The following is a 21,655-nucleotide window of genomic DNA, read 5'->3' as shown; positions in this document are numbered from 1 at the left end:
GCAAGCAAGAAGGGTTAGCAGGCAATCTAGGTTTTTTAAAATTGCCTACCATTGTTATCTGAGCACCTTTCATGAAAAGTAAGAAGAAACATCTTTCTTCCAGCCCCGCTAGCAGGAACAAGCTTAAAGGCTTTGTTGGGCTTTTTTAAAGACAACGCGTGAGAATGCTCATTTGTTGAAAAGGGTTGCCACAAGCCAAAGAGATGGGTTTTACATTTGGCTAAGAATGCAATGAGTGGGGGTCTCTCTTATTCTGTCTGGCTATGAATGCCATAGGCTTGGACCAGTTCCAGTGAAAGTTCTCTCTCCAACAAAGCTAGTCTTTGCCTGTTGCTTCATAAGGTCATCATACTATACCTCAAAAGGTCATCGTCACGGAAGGAGAGGAACTCTGAGGCAGCAATGGTCAGTACCTGTTCAATCTTCTTTTTGATAAGACAAACAGACTGAGTTCTTTAAGTCTCAAGGCATTTCCTTCAGCCTCAGACCATTTTTGTAGATCTTTTCTTCACCTTCTCCAGTTTTTCCAAATCCTTTTTAAAATGTGGACACGAGAACTGTATGCAGCATTTCAGTATCAGTCTCACCAATGCTGTTCAGAGAGGTGAAGTCACCTCTCTGCTCCTGTTCACTACTCCCATTTATATATCCAAAGATCACATTAGCTCTTTTTGACACAGCTAAGGACTGGGAGCTGACGGTCGAGCTGCTTATTCACCATGCCAGAGTCGCTACTTTCCAGAATACAGTCCCCTATTCTGGAGGCATAGTCTGCATGCATTGCTCCTAGATATATTACTTTGGATGTGAGGGGTCTGCCTTAACTAAACCCTCCCCTGTAACTGCACCCAAATTTCTGTACAGTGCCCATTCTACAGAGGGGCCTCTGTAGCAGTGAGGCAAGGAGAAGCATGGCGGGCTCCACCACAGCTTTAGTACATCTCTGCAGTTTTCAGTCCAATAACAACAATGGTAGTTTTACTTAAGCTAATTTTATTAAGCATTTATAAACTAACAATAGCACTAGTTTTTGAAGGAAGAATGGTTTGACTTAATAGCAAATTGTAATGGAGCTAGTTAAGTGCCATACCTTCAATTACTTATTCCTTAAAACACTAGTGAAACTCAGGTTTGATCACTCTGACCACTTAAGTCTTTTAACAAAATCATCATCATCATGAAATTAAATATTAACAATCTATGTATGACCAAGTGTTTTCTATTCTCTAAGTACAAGCCGCCTAGCAAGGAACAATGTCAATACAGTATAAAATAAATTAACTTCCTTTCTCAAGCTATCTTATTAAGGAGTTGAAGATTTGATTTGATTTGATATTAATAAATAAAGCAGATTTTAATGTTAGATCTAACTAAATACTATTGTGACATTGTCTTTAGAAAGTTAATAATTGATCCAGTAATTAGAAAGGAAAAACTAATGGCAGATGTGACTCCAATCACATTTAGCTCTATGCTTCAAGTGCAGGGCTCATTCATATCAATCTAAAAAGGAACACTGACGGGGTGGATAAAAATCAATTATTTAAAATAAATAAATAAATTCGGATTTTTTTTTGATAAAATGCTTCTCGAGGAAAAACCATATCTAAATATAGTTTTAATTAAGATTCATTGTAGCTCTCATATATCTCATAATGGAATAGGGATTATAAATTCTAATTCTATAGTATGAGACAATATATTCATGTTATGTTTAAGAAAAGTTTTGTGAGTGAGTTCCAATAGTTCATGGATTAGGGACCCAATTTTATGGGGTTCCACAGGCTTCTGTATAGATTATTTAGGTTAATCTTTCTATCCACCCAATGGGACTCAGTGCTCAGTCTAGAAGATACCATCAGAGATGCTTAGTTTTGTAGTTCTCAAACTGGATTTGTGTCTCCAGAGGTAACATGCTTGTTAACAGCAAAAACGTTTTTAAATAAATAAATACATAAAGTAAATAAATAAATATATAGAGGCGAGAAATAACAGACCTCAACTCTATTGTCCCTCTACAAATTTGTGTACACAAAGTCAATCCCTTACCTCTCTCTAAAAGTGCAAAGTTTCAAAAAGTTCAGTGAATAGAAGATTGTGGGGGGCGGAATAGATCTGGACAAGGAGAAGAGGTCTGGAGATAAATGCGAGAAGCGAGAGACATATGCTTATTTTGTTAAAATATTGTATGTTTGCTGTTGAAGAAAAAAAATCCAGAATACTTAACATTGTTGTTTTAGTTAAATAAAACAATTTAAATGTCTGTCTGGTGATGATCTCCTCCTAATACAGCATGGCAAAAAAATCCTCCAAATATTAATGATTAACCTGTTGAATTGGAGATAGTTCATCTCCCAGTGACTTCCTAAATATCTGCTTCATTTACCAAAGGTAAATGAAATAACCAAACAATCATTCATTTTCTGATATAGCTGTAAAACTAATCTGAAAAGTTTTCAAAATAAATCACCGTTTAAAAATGTATAGTGTGTACCTTCTAAAAATTAAACCTACATCTCTGAGTTGTGAAGAATATGTATTAAGGTTATGACAACCAACAAGAATGCACTTTTATGTAGAAAACCATGATTAAATCGAGTCTTCCTGACTAGTGATGTAAATCATGATTTAAATAAATTTGATTTAAATCAAATCCACCCTGAACACTGATAATTTAGTTGTGTATTGTGACATCGATGTTCTTCCACTGCTGAAGTGAAAATATTCCCCTTGCTGTTGAAGCCATAGTGTTGTGAACTGATGAGAGTAGTACTGATAAAAAGGCATTTCAGTGAAGGTTAAGAAGTAAATTGACACTGGATGCCTTTCTAAAAGATACACATTATAGCTCAAACAAAAGTTATGGACTTGATGCAAGAATTACTAAATGAGGTTCTGTGGCCTGTGTTATGCAGGAGGTCAGACTAGATCAGTGGCTCTCAATCTTTCCAGACTACTGTACCCCTTTCAGGAGTCTGATTTGTCTTGCATACCCCCAAGTTATACCTCACTTAAAAACTACTTGCTTACAAAATCAGACATAAAAATGTCACAGCACACTATTACTGAAAAATTGCTTACTTTCTCATTTTACCATATAATTATAAAATAAATCAATTGGAATATAAATATTGTACTTATTTCAGTATATAGTACGTAGAGCAGTATAAACAAGTCATTGTCTGTATAAAAATTTGAATTTGTACTGATTTTGCTAATGCTTTTTACGTAGCCTGTTGTAAAACTAGGTAAATATCTAGATGAGTTGATGTACCCCCTATAAGACCTCTGCAGGGGTAAGAGTACTCCTAATTGAGAACCACTGTACTAGATGATCCTAATGGTCCCTCTGGCCTTAAAATCCATGAATCTAGGCAGTCAAGTGCCACATCCTCTCCAACCTCTCTTCCCCTCCATCAATTCCAGTTCCATCCTTTCCCTGAGGTAACTATGGTGCTTGATTACATGAGGGTAAAATTAAAATGCTCTTAAGGCAACAATATGAAAATAATCTTGCTCTAATGAGATATGTACTCCGTCTTCCTGAATTTTTATACCATGTTCATCACCATGGTATCTGGGTGTTATTATGGTGTCCCTGCTGCTTGGTTATGTTTCCCCCATTTTGTATCTATGTGCTGTTTATTTCCTCTACCAGGATGTTGGTCTTCACATTTAATCAATACTCCTCACAGTCTCTGCATTCCAATCTGTTCATGTCACATTGCATTTGTCTCTATCTTTTAGTGTGTTTGCTGCTCTTCCTAGATATGCTCTAGGAATTCTTTTGGGAAAGTTCTATGGCCTGTGTTATACTAAACTAGATTATCACAGTGGGTCCCTCCTGGCCTTGAAATCTACAAACATTGGTGCTGTCTATAAATTGATTGTCTGAATTTATACCAAAGAAACACAGCACAGAAAAGACATAACACCCATACAACATACAGAGTAGCATTTCTTTGTGTTAAACAAACCTTAAAGAGTCCTGTACTGGGCTAAAACTATCAGATAGCATCACCACTTGAAGACAGACTCTTCAACCGATGTGAGAGAAAGAAGGCCTATGGACCATCTAGCAATGCACTGCTGACCATCGGTTGTCCACACCACTGCTTTAAAGAATTTAATGGAGTGAAGTGAGAAATAGAAAAAACAATGTAAATGCTATAATGAGAATATGATACGCCCTCCTCTCCTCTCTCCCCTCCCCGAAAAGGCAAATGAAAGGGAGTATTACAATATACACAGTGCAATAACTACAGTTCTGAAGCACAGCATGTTCTGCATACTGTTCCATTCCACCATTGCAAGACATGCAATAGAAACACTTCACGTGACAGACTCTAGCAATGCTTTACTTCTATAAGGGCATACTAACTTTAACTGTGGTCACAAAGCAAAGCAGTAAAACAAAACAAAACAAACAAACAAAAAAGGTGGAGGTAGCACAATTTAGAAATTGCCACCTGAAAAATGCTTGGCTAAGTCCACAAAGGAGAATTTGTGATCATTAGCAGCCAATATTTATTGACACAATCTATTTCTAGGATGATAAAACATCATAGCCAGAAAAAGCAGGAGTCTGGTTCTTCATACAGTATTTTTCAGTTAAGTCTAGTTGTGTGGCGTCAATGTGCAGACTGGGTGTAGCAGAAATTATATTTTGCACATAGTATTTCTCAGCCAATTTCTGGCACATCTCATGGAAGAGAATGAAAAACAGCCAGAAAGAGCATGTCTAAATGTGTAGAAGTAATTACAATTCAGATCGGTGAGAAGGTTATCTTCTGACATTAAAAACTGAATTAAGTTTGAATATTGATTCTTTCCGATATTTGTTGTTCTAACTTCCAAACTATTAGTTCTGATTCTACACTAGGTTACACATTGACATGTACCATAGGATTCTGACACAAAATTTCACTTAAAAATAAAGTTTAATGCATTTGCAAATTCACATACTGTTTTCACTCCCAGAAAATGGACTGAAGCTATCCAAGGCATTTCTGCAATTTGTATCTAACAGTGAAATTAAAAACCCTAATCGTTTTAGTAGTTTGCCTATTACTATTGTCCAATTCTTCATACTGCCCAATTGTTTGTTCAAAACAAAGCAAACAATAAACCTTGTTCTATTTTGACGATAACAGTATAGTAGCTTCTAGGATTATTTCCAACTTTGGGAATATCCAGGATGCAATGGAAGTGCTGAGCTGTTGCCCCACTTAGAGAAAAAGGGAAAATAAAATGTAAGTTATATAAATGAAGAAATGTTGAAGTTTGTCTTCATTGCTAGCTTAACAATACAGCTTTTCATCTCCCAACTGGAACATCTTGGGGGGGGGGAGAGGGCAGCTTTCCAATTTTCCCCAGGTATGCAGGGGACTTCCCAGTAAGGAACTTTACAACTGAGCAACAGCACATCATGGATGGGATAAAGACTTCTCTTGAAAGCCCAGAAGCCACAAATGGGCAGAGAAGGCTAACACTGTTCAGCATTAATAGAAAAGTATAAAAAAAAAAATACTAAAAATCAGGCTGGTAGTCCACAGATCATGCAATAACACACCACTATGGGATGCATCCCAGTTCAAGATTTGGGTTTGGTTCTTTGCTCCTGGGCCTGGAGGGGTGGGGGGAGAGAAAGTATCTTGTGCCATCCTGTAACAACTTCTCTGGATCAGTTCAGGAACAGCGTTATGGAAAATGGGGGAAATTGCATGTAGGCCTCCTTGATGTTCTTCCTTCATATTAGATCCTGAAGATGGGGCAAAGGGAGTAAATCTGGAAAAGGCTGTCAGAGGACTACCCCTGATCCATGCATGCAATTTTTCAATATGGACATTATTGTTAAAAAAAAAAAAAAACCACCATCACACGATGATGAAACTTACATTGTCAGAATTTTGTATTTTCCTATCAGTCCACTATACACTCTCTTGCCTTGCTTATCCACTGAACACTTTAATCGTTATTTATTTATATTACATAATTAATTTGCCTCTTCAGAACAATGGCACAGATTTTATCTGACAGTAACATTTTCATATCCTGCATCCTCTTATTCCTCTCTCCCCCAGTTTCTTGCCTGGTTAGACTGCATAACCACTTCACAGCATGCATACACATGTGACAGCAGCATTACTAATGACATAACCCTGCTCAATTATGTCAATCTCTCTCCTCTAAAGAACATTTTAGCCTTGATTTATTTGATCATCAGGATCTCAGGTAACATACCTGACATTTCTCCTTGCAAGGAAGTTTATATAACAGACATCAGAAAAAGCCCTCTAGAAGCATAACTTAAGGAGAATATTTTATATCTTCAAAAACAGCTACACAAGTTCAAGGTTAAAAAAAAAACACACACACAAAGGGAGAGTTGATGCTCCTACTCAGCTGTACATAATCTGGGAGAGTATTTCCCTTAGTGTACAGCATGTATCAGTTTTCATAAAACAGATTTTAATATTTTGGCTGTGTTGTTATTAATTATTTGTATGTTGCTCAGTGCTGTACAAGACACAGAAATCATCAGAGTCCTTGCCCTTAAGAGTCTACAATCTGTTAGACACAGAAAAATGACACAACAGGGTCCTTCACAAATACAACTAGTCCTTCCATGGGCTAAAGTTGCAACAGTTATTTCCAACACTATAAACACAAACTGAATGAGCTGACAAGTACAACTAACCACTACAGCTGAAAACCCTGCTCATTTTATTGGTATGTTAGAATATATACACCTCTACCCCGATTTAACGCTGTCCTCGGGAGCCAAAAAATCTTACCGCGTTATTGGTGAAACCACGTTATATCGAACTTGCTTTGATCCACCAGAGTGCGCAGCCCCACCCCGCCGGAGCGCTGCTTTACCGCGTTATATCCGAATTCGTGTTATATCGGGTCGCGTTATATCGGGGTAGAGGTGTATTTTGTTTTGAAGTAGCTGCAAAAAGCAGCAGAGGTAGTCTTTTCTACCAGATGCGGCTCTCTGTGCCCTGCGTACCCACTTCCACCACCTTCTGGCAGGGAGGAGGGAAGGAGGAAACAGCAGCAGAATCTCAGCAGTAGGAGAATGCTCTCCGTCCCCTACATCACATGGGAGTAGGAGAACAATGAAGCACGTTTCTCTTCCAGACAGTTTTGGGGCTCATTGACTGGCTGCTAATTTTTCCCTTTGGCTCTCGGATATATAAATGCTCTGAGAGAGGGAGGTATACGAGGACAGAATGAAAGAAGGGACTTGAAATATGATGTCATGTCAGGAGATGGTGTTAACTTTAATATAATGGAGCACTCAGCCCCTCCCAGGAGTGCACAGCACCTAGTGTGGCAGTACTGCCAATCCCAAGCACTAAAAAAAGTGCTGAGTTTGGCCTCCCAAAATCATCAGATGTTTTTAAAATAACAAAGCGTGGGGGGGGAGGGGAAGAGTAATTTGCATTCAGTTTCTGAGTCTTTAGGGATCATGTTTTCAAGCTTTTCCCCTCCCCGCATCACCAGGAAACAAAAAAACAAAACAAAAAACAAAACAAAAAAACACCCTAAGATTATCATCCATCACATGACTCCAGGAGATGTAACTTTATGAAAAACATGAAATATCACAAGAATTGCAATAAACTCATGAGAATTGGAAACACCAGTACGCTCAGTTGTTTAGATGTAAGTATCTCATAGCAGAGACTGTCTTTCTGAAAAAAACACTCTTTTCCATGTATGCTGTTTGTTTACTTATGTTTTCCATTTGACTCAATGAGATAAGTAAAGCAAGATGGGTCTCTTTATAGCCACTTTTACTTAATGATTTATCAGCACTAGCACAGGACTCAAGTGTTGGGATTTGCAACACTGAATGGGAATAGTACAATAAAAAACAATATTTTGTATCAAACACCTTTAACATTGCAAAACTTAAACACACTACATTTTAAGCTCAAACTACTTGGCAGTGTCCCTTGAAAAAACATTTGGCATAGAAACAAACACTGTATACATTCAGGCAATTCTGCTGAACAACAAACAGAATTTTCTTCCAACACAAAGGTCAGCATTCAAGCTGTAACAATTGTGAGAGAAAAGTAGATTTGTTGAGTAATGAGATTTCATAGAGATTTATCTCCATGTAGAAATTCATTATTTGAATAGTGCAGCAGTTACAGGAAAAGAGTTTCAAGCACAGGAAAATATAAATCTGTTTTATTTTTTCATAATAAGATTACCTTTAAGAAAAAGACAAATATACTCTATATTAAAGAGAGATTAAAATTATAAGGAAACTTATCTGTTTCATTTGTGAAAATATCCTTTCCACATAATGCACACTTTAGAACTAAAATACAGATCAAATGTCATTGAATTAAACACGAGCTCTCATAAATATGAACTAGAGCTTGCAAAGACAGTTACCATTCCTTCTGATCGGAGTGGAGCTAGATAATATTATAAAGCAAATGTGCCATTTAATGTAAGAGACATTTTGAGGACTTTAATGTGAAGATTAGTGGAGATAAACATTGTTTGAAATGTACAACAGAACAATATGATTTAGTGGCAAAAATATCCCAATATAAACTCTAGCCATGAGAATCCATGAACAGAGCTTTATCCTCATTGCACCTGCACCCATATATAGTCTAGCTTAATGCTGAAGTTAATAAATATTTTAACTTTACAGAAACTATGAGATCACTTCTGGAAGATTACATTGCCATATATAAATTTTGACAGCTGTTTAATTCAAAGATCATCCACTAAAGCCATTAACGTTAATGTGCATTAACTCTATTGAAAAAATTAGTAAGAATACTAAGAGTTGCTATAATGCAAAATACAGTTAGAATGACAACAGAATAAAGGGAGTAACACAACATAAGCTGTAATGTACAATAAGTATCAAGATGCAAAAACAAAGAGAAAATTACATCTTGCATTTTGTATCAATCCTAAATAATATTCTCATAAGCAAACTAGGGAAATGTGGTCTAGATAAAATTATTATACGATGGGTGCATAACAGGTTGAAAGAAAATACTCAGGGTAGTTATGAATAGTTTGTTGTCAAACTGGGAGGATGTATCTTATGGAGTCCCGCAAGGGTCTTGCATGGTCCAGTGCTCTTCAATATTTTCATTAATGACTTGGATAATGGAGTAGAAAGTACACTTATAACATTTGCAGATGACACCAAGCTGGGAGGGGTTGCAAGCACACTGGATGACAGGATAAGAATTCAAAATGACCTTAATAAATTGGAGAATTGGTCTGAAATCAACAAGATGAAATGAAGATAAGGAAAAATCAAATGCACAAATGCAAAATGGGGAACAACTAGCTAGGTAGTAGTACGGCTGAAAAGGACCTGTAGCTTATAGTGTACCACAAACTGAATACCAGTTAACAATGTAATTCAGTTGCAAAATAGGCTAGTATTCTGGGGTGTATTAACAAGAATGTCAATATGTAAGACACAGGAGGTAATTGTCCCACTCTAGTTGGCACTGGTGAGGCCTCAGCTGAGTACTGTGTCCAATTCTGGGCACCACACTTTAGGAAAGATGTGGACAAACTGGAAAGAATCCAGAGGAGAGCAACAAAAATAATAAAAGGTTTAAAAAAACCTGACCTATGAGGAAAGGTTTAAAAAACTGGACATGTTTAGTCTTGAGAAAAGAAGCTGTGAGGGGACCCAATAACGGTTTTCAAATATGTTAAGGGCTGTAAAAAAGGATGGTGATCAATTGTTCTCGATAGTCACCGAAGGTCAGACAAGAAGTAATCAGCATATTCTGAAGCAAGGGAGATAAAAGCTTTCTAACCATCAAGGTGTTAAGTACTGGAATAGGTTTCCAAGGAAGGTTGTGGAATCCCCACCATTGGACGTTTTTAAGAACAGGTTGGACAAACACCTGTCAGGGAAGGTCTAGGTTTACTTTGTCTGGCCTCACTGCAGGGGGCTAGACGCGAAAACGTCCCGAGGTCCCTTTCAACCCTACCTATCTGTGATTCTATAGTGTGCTTAGACGTCCATTGAAGTCAATGCACTACACTGCCACTGGTGTCAGGAAGTTGAGAATCAGGGCCAGTATTTTTAAATGAACAGTCTGACATTTATCAAGTAATTTAAATGTAATAGTTTATGAAGTACAAATTTCAAGTTTGACTAAACCTGAGAGCCTGAATTTTATTTCAATGCATGAAGAATAAACGTGGGTAGGGAATGGTAGTTTCTAGGAAATACACATTTTGGGTAGGTTTCAGAGTGGTAGCCGGGTTAGTCTGTTTCAGCAAAAACAACGAGGAGTCCTTGTGACACCTTAGAGACAAACAAATTTATTTGGGCATAAGTTTTCGTGGGCTATAACCCACTTCATCAGATGCATGGAGTGAAAAATACAGTAGGTAAGTATAAATATACAGCACATGAAAAGATGGGAGTTGCCTTACCAAGTGGGGAGGGTGTCAGTGCTAATGAGCCAATTCAATTAAGGTAGAAGTGGGCTATTCTCAACAGATGACAAGAAGGGAGGAAAAATCACTTTTGTAGTGCTAATGAGTTCAATGTAATCAAGGTGGCCCATTTCAAACAGTTGACAAGAACATGTGAGTATCAGCAAGGGGAAATTAGTTTTTGTAGTGACCCATCCACTCCCAGTCTATGGTGTCCAGTTTGCATTTTGGGTAGTAGATTTCCAATTTATATCAGCTATTATGTATGTTTCTTATTGGCAACTGGGCTGGTATTTTATTTTGTCCCTGTTGCTCATTTAGAATAATTTAGCAATAGGTGTTTGGCAGTTGAACAGAACCACTTTCTGAAGTAATTGTTTGAGAAGTGCACTTTCTATAGCTCGTGGAGATGGCACAAGCCTGATTGCTGAGGGACATGGGTTTTCTTCCTGTCTCTGCCACTGACTTGCTGTGTGATCTTGAAAAAACAGTTAACCTTTCTCTGGAATCCCCATTCTTGGAGGTTTTTAAGAACAGGTTGGACAAACACGTGTCAAGGATGGTCTAGGAATACTTGATATTGCTCAGTATAGGGGACAGACTAGATTACCTCTTGAGATCCCTTCCAGCCCTGCATTCCTATGATTACAAAAATAATGTCATCTAGAATACTGAAAAATAAAGATCATTGATGGCCACTTTGTTTTTGAGGACACAACTTTCAGTTCTGCTAAGACTCCTTAACTAGATTTGGTTAAAACTTTTCCAATTACAATTTGTTGGAAAATGTGGTTTAATCAAAACTGAAATTTGTCACTTTTTTCATTTTCAATGAAAAAATGAAAGTATTTGTGGGATTTTTTTAAAAACCCAAAAATATGAAAAATGAAACATTTTAGTTTTTTTATTTTGTTTTTGACAGTCCAAAAATAATTTATTAATAGGAATAAAGTTCATGTTCCAGCCAACTCTACCCTTTATATTGCTCTGACAATGCCAACATGTTTGCGAGGGCAGCGTAAAACAAACCTTACTATAAAAGACAACCAGGCCGTCGGTATCAAGGACAAAGGGAAAGGTGAGAGCAATAGCAAACGAGATGACATAAAATTATGTGGATTTTTGCTTGGAATACAAGACTTCAATGGTTAAATCCTATCAATATGCAAGAAGCAACACAGACAACTGCAGATGCATCCAGTGCAGACAGGTTTCCAGATGTATCCAGAAAAGAAAAACCCTGGTGTTGCAGGAGAAGACACCACACATCATTTGCTAGTGCACTCGTGGGCCCTAAAAAGATGCATAAGGCACATAATGCTTGTGCACTCACTTTGCCTATGTAGGTGCGTAAAGAAGGGAAGGTAGAAAGGAAGACTAGTAATCCTGTATGTGCACAAATGGAAGCTGATGCAAATGAAAGTCCTAATCTTGTGATTACAAAAAACAAACCTTCTCGAGTTTACTTGAAGTACCTTGCTACTCCTGCCTTTGGTATGGGTATTTTCAAGCACAGCACCTTATAAAATGCAAAGAGGCTACAACATTACAGTATGCCTATATTAATATTAATTACCGTTGTTGTAAAATGGCCTTAGTCAGGTGACAGACAGGAAAAGATGTTTTTATTTATCACTGTCAGAAGACTGAGTATTAAACAGGAAACTAGAAAACACTGGGCGAAACATTGTGATGTTGCTTCCAAGGAATTATTATAAATATAAAACTGGATTAGAGACAAATACACAGAAAGCAAAGTGCTTCCTTATAGTCTTATAAAATATATATTTTTAAAAGAAATAAAACATGGTTGTCATAAGCAATAGTATAGATAGATCAGGCAGGTTAAGTACAAGCCAATCAAGTTCTTACTTCCTTGAGGCAATGATACATTGCCCAGGATGGCAATCAGTGAGATCATTCTTCTTCCTACTACCTTCTTTCTATCACCATGTATTCCCCTTTCAAAATCCCAGCTCTCCACTTTAGTTTGTCTGCACAATCACTATCAGCGCTACTCCTGTTTGCAATTATCACTAAGGGTATAAAGAGCTGGCTAGGTCCCAAACATAAATATAATGAGCCAGATGGGAAAGCCTGAATCAAATTTTTGGCCTGATCCCTATAGTCCAGTCTTAGTCTAATGAAATACAGGCAAGTCGCATCTTTGGCACATTTAACATGCGCGAATTCAGCTTTGCGCGGTCGGCAAAAACGGGGGGGGGAAAGAAAAATAACAATATAAAAACTGCATCTGAAGTGCAGGCGATTCTGCCCGCCATTGGACTCAATGAGTGTTTCACTATACGCAGTTTTCCCTTTACGCGCTAACCGCGGAACGGAACCCCCGCGTAAGATGAGACTTGCCTGTAAATGAAAATGTTGCCTGATTAAGGACTGCAAGATCAGTGTTCCACATGTGGTATTTTATTCTTGTTAGATCTAAATAATGGAGGCCTAAAGTCTATCAGGGTAACAAAAGATACAGGAAGTAACTATGTACAATATGCCCTCAAAACACCCATTCATATCTAAATAATTCATAAACAGCTTAGCCAAGATCATTACATTCTTGACACACCAGGATAGCAAAGTTACATGATTTCCTCTGTGATCTGCTCCTGCAGTCAAACATACCAGTCAGCTAAGGCACTGCAGGTTATATCGAACACATAGGAAAGCACAGAATTATAATGATAGAGCTGAAATCTCTGGGTTATCTAATTGTTGTGAGTATTGTACATCATTAAAAAGAGTTGATGTCTGAATCAAATTAAAACCCACAGAATAAAAGCTGTACTCTGGTTTTGTGAAATGATAGAATTCTGTAAAAGACGCTCGGCCTGCCCTGAACACATACTGTATATTCGTTTAAAATTAAAGATTTGAAAAAAAATGTCAGTATAGAACTCTCTCTCTCTCTCACCGACACACATTGGGGTAAAAGAAATCAGGAGGACTGCCCATAGGCTGAATACATTAAACACATTTGAACAGATTTAGCAAGCTTTTACTGAGATGTATGCAGATAAGACATATGGAAAAATGCTAAGAGAGTGGGCCTGCTTCTGCTCCCATAGAAGTCAATGGCAAGACTCTCACTGACTTCAATGACAGCAGGATCAGGCTCCTTAAAAGATAAATTATTTCAGTACCCAACAAGAATGTGGGTTCACCTCCTCTTGAGGATCTATTCTGTCCAGTAACAATGAAAAATTCTTAACACAACAGGGTTTTGTGACTTTTTTTTTTTTTTGTCTCTCTGTCATGTTTTCCCTGGATTTCAACAGCTTCCACCCCACCATCAACCTCAGCCTGGAACAATCGACATGGGAGGTCCACTTCCTAGACACCACAGTACAAATAAGTGATGGTCACGTTAACACCACCCTACACCAAAAACCCACCGACCGCTATGCCTACCTTCATGCCTCCAGCTTCCACCCCGGACACACCACACGATCCATCATCTACAGCCAAGCGCTGAGGTACAACCGCATCTGCTCCAACCCCTCAGACAGGTTCGTGACATATCCACTAAATAACACTGCCTCTGTAGAAAGTGCACTTCTCAAACAATTACTTCAAAAAGCAGTTTTAACCTAAACTGTTCAACTGTCAAACACCTACAAGATCTTCACCAAGCATTCTCAAAACTACGATATCCACACAAGGAAATAAGGAAACAAATCAACAGAGCCAGACGTGTACCCAGAAGCCTCCTGCTTCAAGACAAGCCCAAGAAAGAAACCAACAGAACTCCACTGGCCATCACCTACAGTCTTCAGCTTAAACCTCTCCAACGCATCATCAGTGATCTACAACCCATCCTGGACAATGATCCCTCGCTTTCACAGACCTTGGGAAGCAGGCCAGTCCTCGCCCACAGACAACCCGCCAACCTTAAGCATATTCTCACCAGCAACCACACACCGCACCATAACAACTCTAACTCAGGAACCAATCCATGCAACAAACCTTGATGCCAACTCTGCCCACATATCTACACCAGCAACACCATCACAGGACCTAACCAGATCAGCTACAACATCACCGGTTCATTCACCCGCACGTCCACCAATGTTGTATATGCCATCATGTGCCAGCAATGCCCCTCTGCTATGTACATTGGCCAAACTGGACAGTCACTACGTAAAAGGATAAATGGACACAAGTCAGATATCAGGAATGGCAATATATAAAAACCTGTAGGAGAACACTTCAACCTCCCTGGCCACACAATAGCAGATGTAAAGGTAGCCATCTTACAGCAAAAAAAACTTCAGGACCAGACTCCAAAGAGAAACTGCTGAGCTTCAGTTCATTTGCAAATTTGACACCATCAGATCAGGATTAAACAAAGACTGTGAATGGCTAGCCAACTACAAAAGCAGTTTCTCCTCCCTTGGTGTTCACATCTCAACTGCTAGCAGAGGACCTCACCCTCCCTGATTGAACTAACCTCGTTATCTCCAGACTGATTCTTGCCTGCATATTTATACCTGCCTCTGGATATATCCATTACATGCGTCTGACGAAGTGGGTATTCACCCATGAAAGCTTATGCTCCAATACATCTATTAGTCTTAAAGGTGCCACAGGATTCTCTGTTGCTTTTTACAGATCCAGACTAACACGGCTACCCCTCCGATACTATATAATACTTGTAATCTCGCAGCATTTTCCTCTGTAGTTCTCAATGCACTTTACTAAAATAGTGTTATTCTTAGTTACAGATGGGATGAGGAAAAGAAATATTAACGTTTTTTAAAGGTCACTCAGGTAGTCAGTAGCAGAGCCAGGAAGAAAATCCATGTTTCTCCCCTCCAGGTTCGTGACATATCCACTAAATGACACTGCCTCTGTAAAAAATGCACTTCTCAAACAATTACTTCAAAAAGCAGTTTTAACCTAAACTGTTCAACTGTCAAACACCTATTGCTAAGTTATTCTAATGAGCAATAGGGACAAAATAAAGTACCAGCCCAGCTGCCAATAAGAAACATACGTAATAATAGATATAAATTGAAAACCTACTACCCAAAATGTGTATTTCCTAGAAACTACAATACCCCACCCACATTTATTCTTCACGCACTGAAATAAAATTCAGGCTCTCAGATTTAGTCAAACTTGAAATTTGTACTTCATAAACTATTATGGTTAAATTACTTGATAAATGTCAGACTATTCATTTAAAAATTCTGGCCCTGATTCTCAACTTCCTCACACCAGTGGCAGGGTAGTGCATTAACTTCAATGTCAACCTAATGTCAACATACCATAGAATCACAGAAATGTAGGGCTGAAAGGGATCTTGAGAAGTTTTCAAGTTCAGCCCCCTGCAGTGAGGCAGGACCAAGTAAACCTAGACCTTCCCTGACAGGTGTTTGTCTATACCAGTGGTTCCCAAACTTGTTCCATCGCTAGTGCAGGGAAAGCCCCTGGCAAGCCGGGCCGGTTTGTGTACCTGCTGCGTCCGCAGGTTCAGCCGATTACGGCTCCCAGTGGCCGCGGTTCACTGCTCCGGGCCAATGGGAGCTGCTGGAAGCAGCGGCTCGGCCCGCGCCGCTTCCAGCAGCTCCCATTGGCCCGGAGCAGCGAACCGCGGCCACTGGAAGCCACGATTGGCTGAACCTGCAGACGCAGCAGGTACACAAACCGGCCCGGCTTGCCAGGGGCTTTCCCTGCACTAGCGACGGAACAAGTTTAGGAACCACTGGTCTAAACTATTCTTAAAAACCTCCACTGATAACCTATTTCAGTACCTACCTATCCTGATCGTTAGATATTAGGAAAAACTTTCTAACTTAATTTTCCCTTGCTTAAGATTAAGCTCCATTACTACTTGTCCTACGGTCAGTGGACACAGAAAACAATTGATGAATTCTCTTTATAACAGCCCTTAACATATTTGAAGACCCCCCTTCGTCCTCTCAGACTTCCTTTCTCAAGACTCTATATGCCCAGTTTTTTAACTTTTCCTCATATGTCAGGGGTTGGTTTTTTTAAACTTTTTATAATTTTTGTTGCTCTCCTCTGGAATCTCTCCAGTTTGTCCACATCTTTCCTAAAGTATGGTGCCCAGAACTGGTCACAGTACTCCAGCTGAGGCCTCACCAGTGCTGAGTAGAGGACAATTACCTCCCATGTCTTAAATAACAGAAGCGTCTTAATACACCCCAGAATGATATTCGCTTTTTTCGCAACTGCAATAAATGTTGACTCATTCAAATTGTGATCTACTATAACTCAGATCCTTTCCAGCAGTACTACTGCCTAGCCAGTTATTCTTTAGTTGTACATTTAATTTATCCTTCCTAAGTGAAGTATTCTGCACTTATCTGTATTGAATTGTATCTTGTTAATTTCAGACCAATTCTCCAATTTGTCAAGGTTGTTTTGAATTTTAATTCTGGCTTCTAAAGTTCTAGCAACCTCTCCCACATTAGTGGCATCACAAATGTTATAAACGTACTCTCCACTTCATTATTCACGTCATTAATGAAAATATTGACTAGTATTAGACCCAGGACTGACCCCTGCAGCATCCCACTAGATATGTCCTCCCAGTTTGACAAAAAAAAACATGGATAACTATGCTTTGGGTACGATCTTTCAACCAGTTGTGCACCAATGTTCCCTCTAATTTTTTACACCCATGTGCGGAATGAATTTTGTTATGTGCACCAATATGGAGGGGATGTGTGTGTGTGTGGGGGGGGGGGTTAGAGTGTGGGAGGGGGCTCAGAGCTAGGGCAGAGGGTTGGGGTGTGGAGGGTGAGGGGTCTGGCTGGGAGATGCAGGCTCTGGGGTGTGGCCGGAGATGAGGGGTTTGGCATGCAGGCTGCCCCGGGGCTGCTGCGGGTAGGGAGGACACCCCTCAGCCCTCTCTCGCCGCAGCAGCTCTGGGGCCAGGGGAAAGGTGCCTCTTGCCCCTGCGCAGCCACGCAGCTTGAAGGGAAATTAGTTGTGCACCCATTTTATAGTAATTTCATCTAGACCACATTGCCGTAGTTTGCTTATGAGAATGTAATTTAGGACTGCATCAACTGCTTCTCCCCTATCCCCTAGGCCAGTAACCCTGTCATAAAGGAAATAAGGTTGGTTTGGCTTGATTTATTCTTCAATAGCCGGAATGGATTTGTCCTTATAACCCTATTATCCTCTAGGTATTTACAAACCAATAGTTTCATAATTTGCCCAAGTATCTTTCCAGCTTTCAAAATTAGGCTGACTGGTCTATAAAGTCCCCTTTTTAAAGGTGGGTCCTAAGTTTGTCCTTCCCCAGTCTTCTGGGACCTCACCCATCCTCCAGGAGTTCTCGAAGATAACTGCTAACTGTTCCAAGCTTGATTCTGCTAGTTCCTTAAGTACCCTAGGATGAGTTTCAGCAGGCTCTGACAATTTGAATACATCTAACTTATTTCAATATTATTTAACCTATTCTTTCCCTATTTTGGCTTGTATTCCTTCCCCCTTGCTGTTAATATCAGAGTAGAGAATCAGGCCCATGCTTTAAGTTGTCATGGGATAAAAGGGAAGGTCCTTTCATGGATTGAGAACTGGTAAAAGACAGGGAACAAAGGGTAGGAATTAATGGTAAATTCTCAGAATGGAGAGGGGTAACTAGTGGTGTTCCCCAAGGGTCAGTCCTAGGACCAATCCTATTCAACTTATTCATAAATGATCTGGAGAAAGGGGTAAAAAGTGAGGTGGCAAAGTTTGCAGATGATACTAAACTGCTCAAGATAGTTAAGACCAAAGCAGACTGTGAAGAACTTCAGAAAGATCTCACAAAACTAAGTGATTGGGCAACAAAATGGCAAACGAAATTTAATGTGGATAAATGTAAAGTAATGCACATTGGAAAAAATAACCCCAACTATACATACAATATGATGGGGGCTAATTTAGCTACAACAAATCAGGAAAAAGTTCTTGGAGTCACCGTGGATAGTTCTCTGAAGATGTCCACGCAGTGTGCAGAGGCGGTCAAAAAAGCAAACAGGATGTTAGGATCATTAAAAAGGTGATAGAGAATAAAACGGAGAATATATTATTGCCCTTATATAAATCGATGGTACGCCCACATCTTGAATACTGCGTACAGATGTGGTCTCCTCATCTCAAAGAAGATATACTGGCACTAGAAAAGGTTCAGAGAAGGGCAACTAAAATGATTAGGGGTTTGGAGAGGGTCCCATATGAGGAGAGATTAAAGAGGCTAGGATTTTTCAGCTTGGAAAAGAGGAGACTAATGGGGGATATGATAGAGGTATATAAAATTATGAGTGATGTAGAGAAAGTAGATAAGGAAAAGTTATTTACTTATTCCCATAATACAAGAACTAGGGGTCACCAAATGAAATTAATAGGCAGCAGGTTTAAAACAAATAAAAGGAAGTTCTTCTTCACACAGCACACAGTCAACTTGTGGAACTCCTTACCTGAGGAGTTGTGAAGGCTAGGACTATAACAGCGTTTAAAAGAGAACTGGATAAATTCATGGAGGTTAAGTCCATTGATGGCTATTAGCCACGATGGGTAAGGAATGGTGTCCCTAGACTCTGTTTGTCAGAGGGTGGAGATGGATGGCAGGAGAGAGATCACTTGATCATTACCTGTTAGGTTCACTCCCTCTGGGGCACCTGGCATTGGCCACTGTTGGTAGACAGGATACTGGGCTAGATAGACCTTTGGTCTCACCCAGTACGGCCGTTCTTATGTTCTTATGTTCTTTCAGTTTAAGTAGCCCATAATTTTATATGTCTGACCAACCTACTCCAGTTTCATCTGTATTTCTGTCTCGGTAGTTCTAATTTTCACAGATACTGTATATTATTTTTTAACAGAGTTATACTTTTGAGTAACAGCCTGCACTGTGTAGGTGTGGTGGGCTCAGGGAGGCTGTTTCAGCCAGAATTCTTCTATGGGATCTGAGGAGTCCACCCTGGACTGGGAGCTCTACTATCCTCTCAACTTGTGCTCCAACCATCTCTCCTTTGGGATTCTAATACCAGTGACACCCTGGCTTGCACCTGCACAAGGGTAGAAGGGACAAGAAGATTTCTTGCGCACAGGCCAACCAAAATATAGCCCAAATGACTCCTACTGACAAAAGCATTCAATAATCTGCTATATTGTTAAGTGCAGTACATTCTCTTGGATATCTTTAAAGCTTGCAGTGTAATCCGATCAATTAAATCTGAAGACAATATAGTAAGGAATGTATAACGTCCCACACCTACCATATAATCAGACATCACACAGCTGCTGATAGCATAGGACTTACGTTTTTCCCTCCACCAACACCCAGTGTGAAATACAAAAGTGTTTTTTTTAATAACTATTTATTTACATTTTATAAAGTTTTAACATATCACCTTTTAATCCATGTTAAACTATAAATACTAACCGTTTTAAAGTTTACTACTAGGCCTAAAATCTGATCCAACAGAAAATTATCCTGTCAGTGTTTTGGGAACAATTACAGTCCATTGATGTGCTCTTTAAAGAGACTGCAGAGAAAACTTGTATTTATACAAGTCTCTACAAGCCAAGGGGTCCTTCATCTGCCTGTGTAGGGTGGTGAGGATCTTTTTCTTTTTTCATCCTGGTGAAAGGGGTAGCAGAATGGGGGTCTCCTTTTTTCCCCCCACATGGATGATGGAAGGGAGATCTGTGGGGAGAGAAGGATGATCTTGATGGGATTCCTTCATGCAAACCTACATCTAGATGTGGAACAGGGCCTATGAACCCAACAAACCGAATGGATGGGTTTCACCTATCCTAGGCATTCAAAAGGCAAGTAGCTGGGGTTGACTTTTAGACCATTACAGTCTATTAACTGAAAGCTTCACAAGAAGGTTTATGCTGTAATCCCAATATGCAGTCATTCAAAGCATCCACTGGAGCTATTAACCCAGAGTGCACCAACCCTGATGTTATTTAGGATCAGAGAAGTTAGAGCTAGAAAAGACCTAGACCACAGTCCCATTCCCCATCAACGCAGGATTTAACCTCTCCCATAATGCCCACAGTAGTTTTATCATCAGTGCTGGACGTATGCTTGTGTGCTGCTTACTGATTTCTCTGCCTCCTGCACCTATCGGCAACCTATGCAAAGCCAGGAGCAGCCCTAAACCAACACCCATCAGGAACCGGGGGGGGGGGGCGGTTCTTTGATACATTTCACCTCCACCACGTGCAATATTTCCAAGGCACCAGAATCCCACGGCAACGAGACCCGCTGGGCTCTTACACTGGCACTAAACCCCCTCTCCTGCCGGTGCATGTACCCCTCCTATGGGCATTTTCAGCGCCCGAACGGCCCCACTGCTCCCCCCAGGCAGGTTGCCTACGACCAGCACGCTGCTTATGTAAGCCGGGCTTATCGGGGGGAGCAGGGGCCGCAGGCACAGCGGGCCCCCCTCGCACGCCCGCTCCAGCCCTCCTGCCGCCGCTCCCGGGAAGATGCTGGTACCTTTTATCCAGGCAAGCGATCCACTCGCTGGAGGAGGACGAATGGGAAGCGTGAGCAGCGACCATGTTTGCCCGGCTCCCTGCGTACCCAGGCGGCGGCTGCTCTGCCCCCTCCCCTGCTCCCTGCCTCCTCCCCCCCGCCTGCGGCTGCCGCCTCCCCGCGCTGAGCAATGGGCTCTCCCAGCCACAGGCTCCGGCTGCCAAAGCCACCTGGCCCAGCGCTCCCGGGCTCAGGTGCTGGCTCTGCGCAGGGCGGGCCCGTGGGTCACGGCAGAGCGGAGCTGGCTGGGAGCCAGCAGGCGGGAAAGGCACAGCTAGGGGGTGGGGGGTCACCTTGCGTGAGAAAACCTCAGGGGACAGGACGGAGCCTCCCTATAGCGCCGACACCAGCGTCATACGGCCAGACGCTGCAGGGCTGTGTGGGGCCCGAGCCGTGCCAAGCGCAGCCCTGTACGCTCCAGTCCCAGCAACAGAGGTGCTGGAACTAGGGGCCTGAAGCGGTTTCCATCAGGTGGAATCTCCATCACTGGAGATTGTTAAGAGCAGGTTAGACAGACACCTGTCAGGGACGGTCTAGGGAATATTCAGTCCTGCCCTGAGAGCAGGGGTCTGGAGTACCTGCCCTCTCAAGCTCCGTTCCAGGCCTGTGTGTCTATGATCTACCGGGTTTACAGTTAGGGTCAGTGGCTCTCAGTATCCCCATTCTATAAAT

At 40.6% G+C, this 21,655-nt stretch overlaps 1 protein-coding gene across 1 annotated transcript in view; it reads right to left on the bottom strand.

Moving 5' to 3' along the window:
- RAPGEF4 (Rap guanine nucleotide exchange factor 4) overlaps positions 1 to 21,009 on the bottom strand; it is a 220,628-nt gene extending 199,619 nt beyond the window's left edge. Inside the window, exon 1 of the mRNA XM_065412928.1 lies at positions 20,945 to 21,009. Coding sequence (XP_065269000.1) covers positions 20,945 to 21,009 — 65 coding nt within the window. The remainder of the gene's footprint in view (positions 1 to 20,944) is intronic.
- Positions 21,010 to 21,655: the final 646 nt, after the last annotated feature.

The sequence above is a fragment of the Emys orbicularis genome, chromosome 11, assembly GCF_028017835.1.
Source record: "Emys orbicularis isolate rEmyOrb1 chromosome 11, rEmyOrb1.hap1, whole genome shotgun sequence".
NCBI classification, from domain to species: domain Eukaryota; kingdom Metazoa; phylum Chordata; order Testudines; family Emydidae; genus Emys; species Emys orbicularis.
Note: the sequence above shows the minus strand (reverse complement) of the source record. Positions and strands in the feature narration are given on the sequence as shown.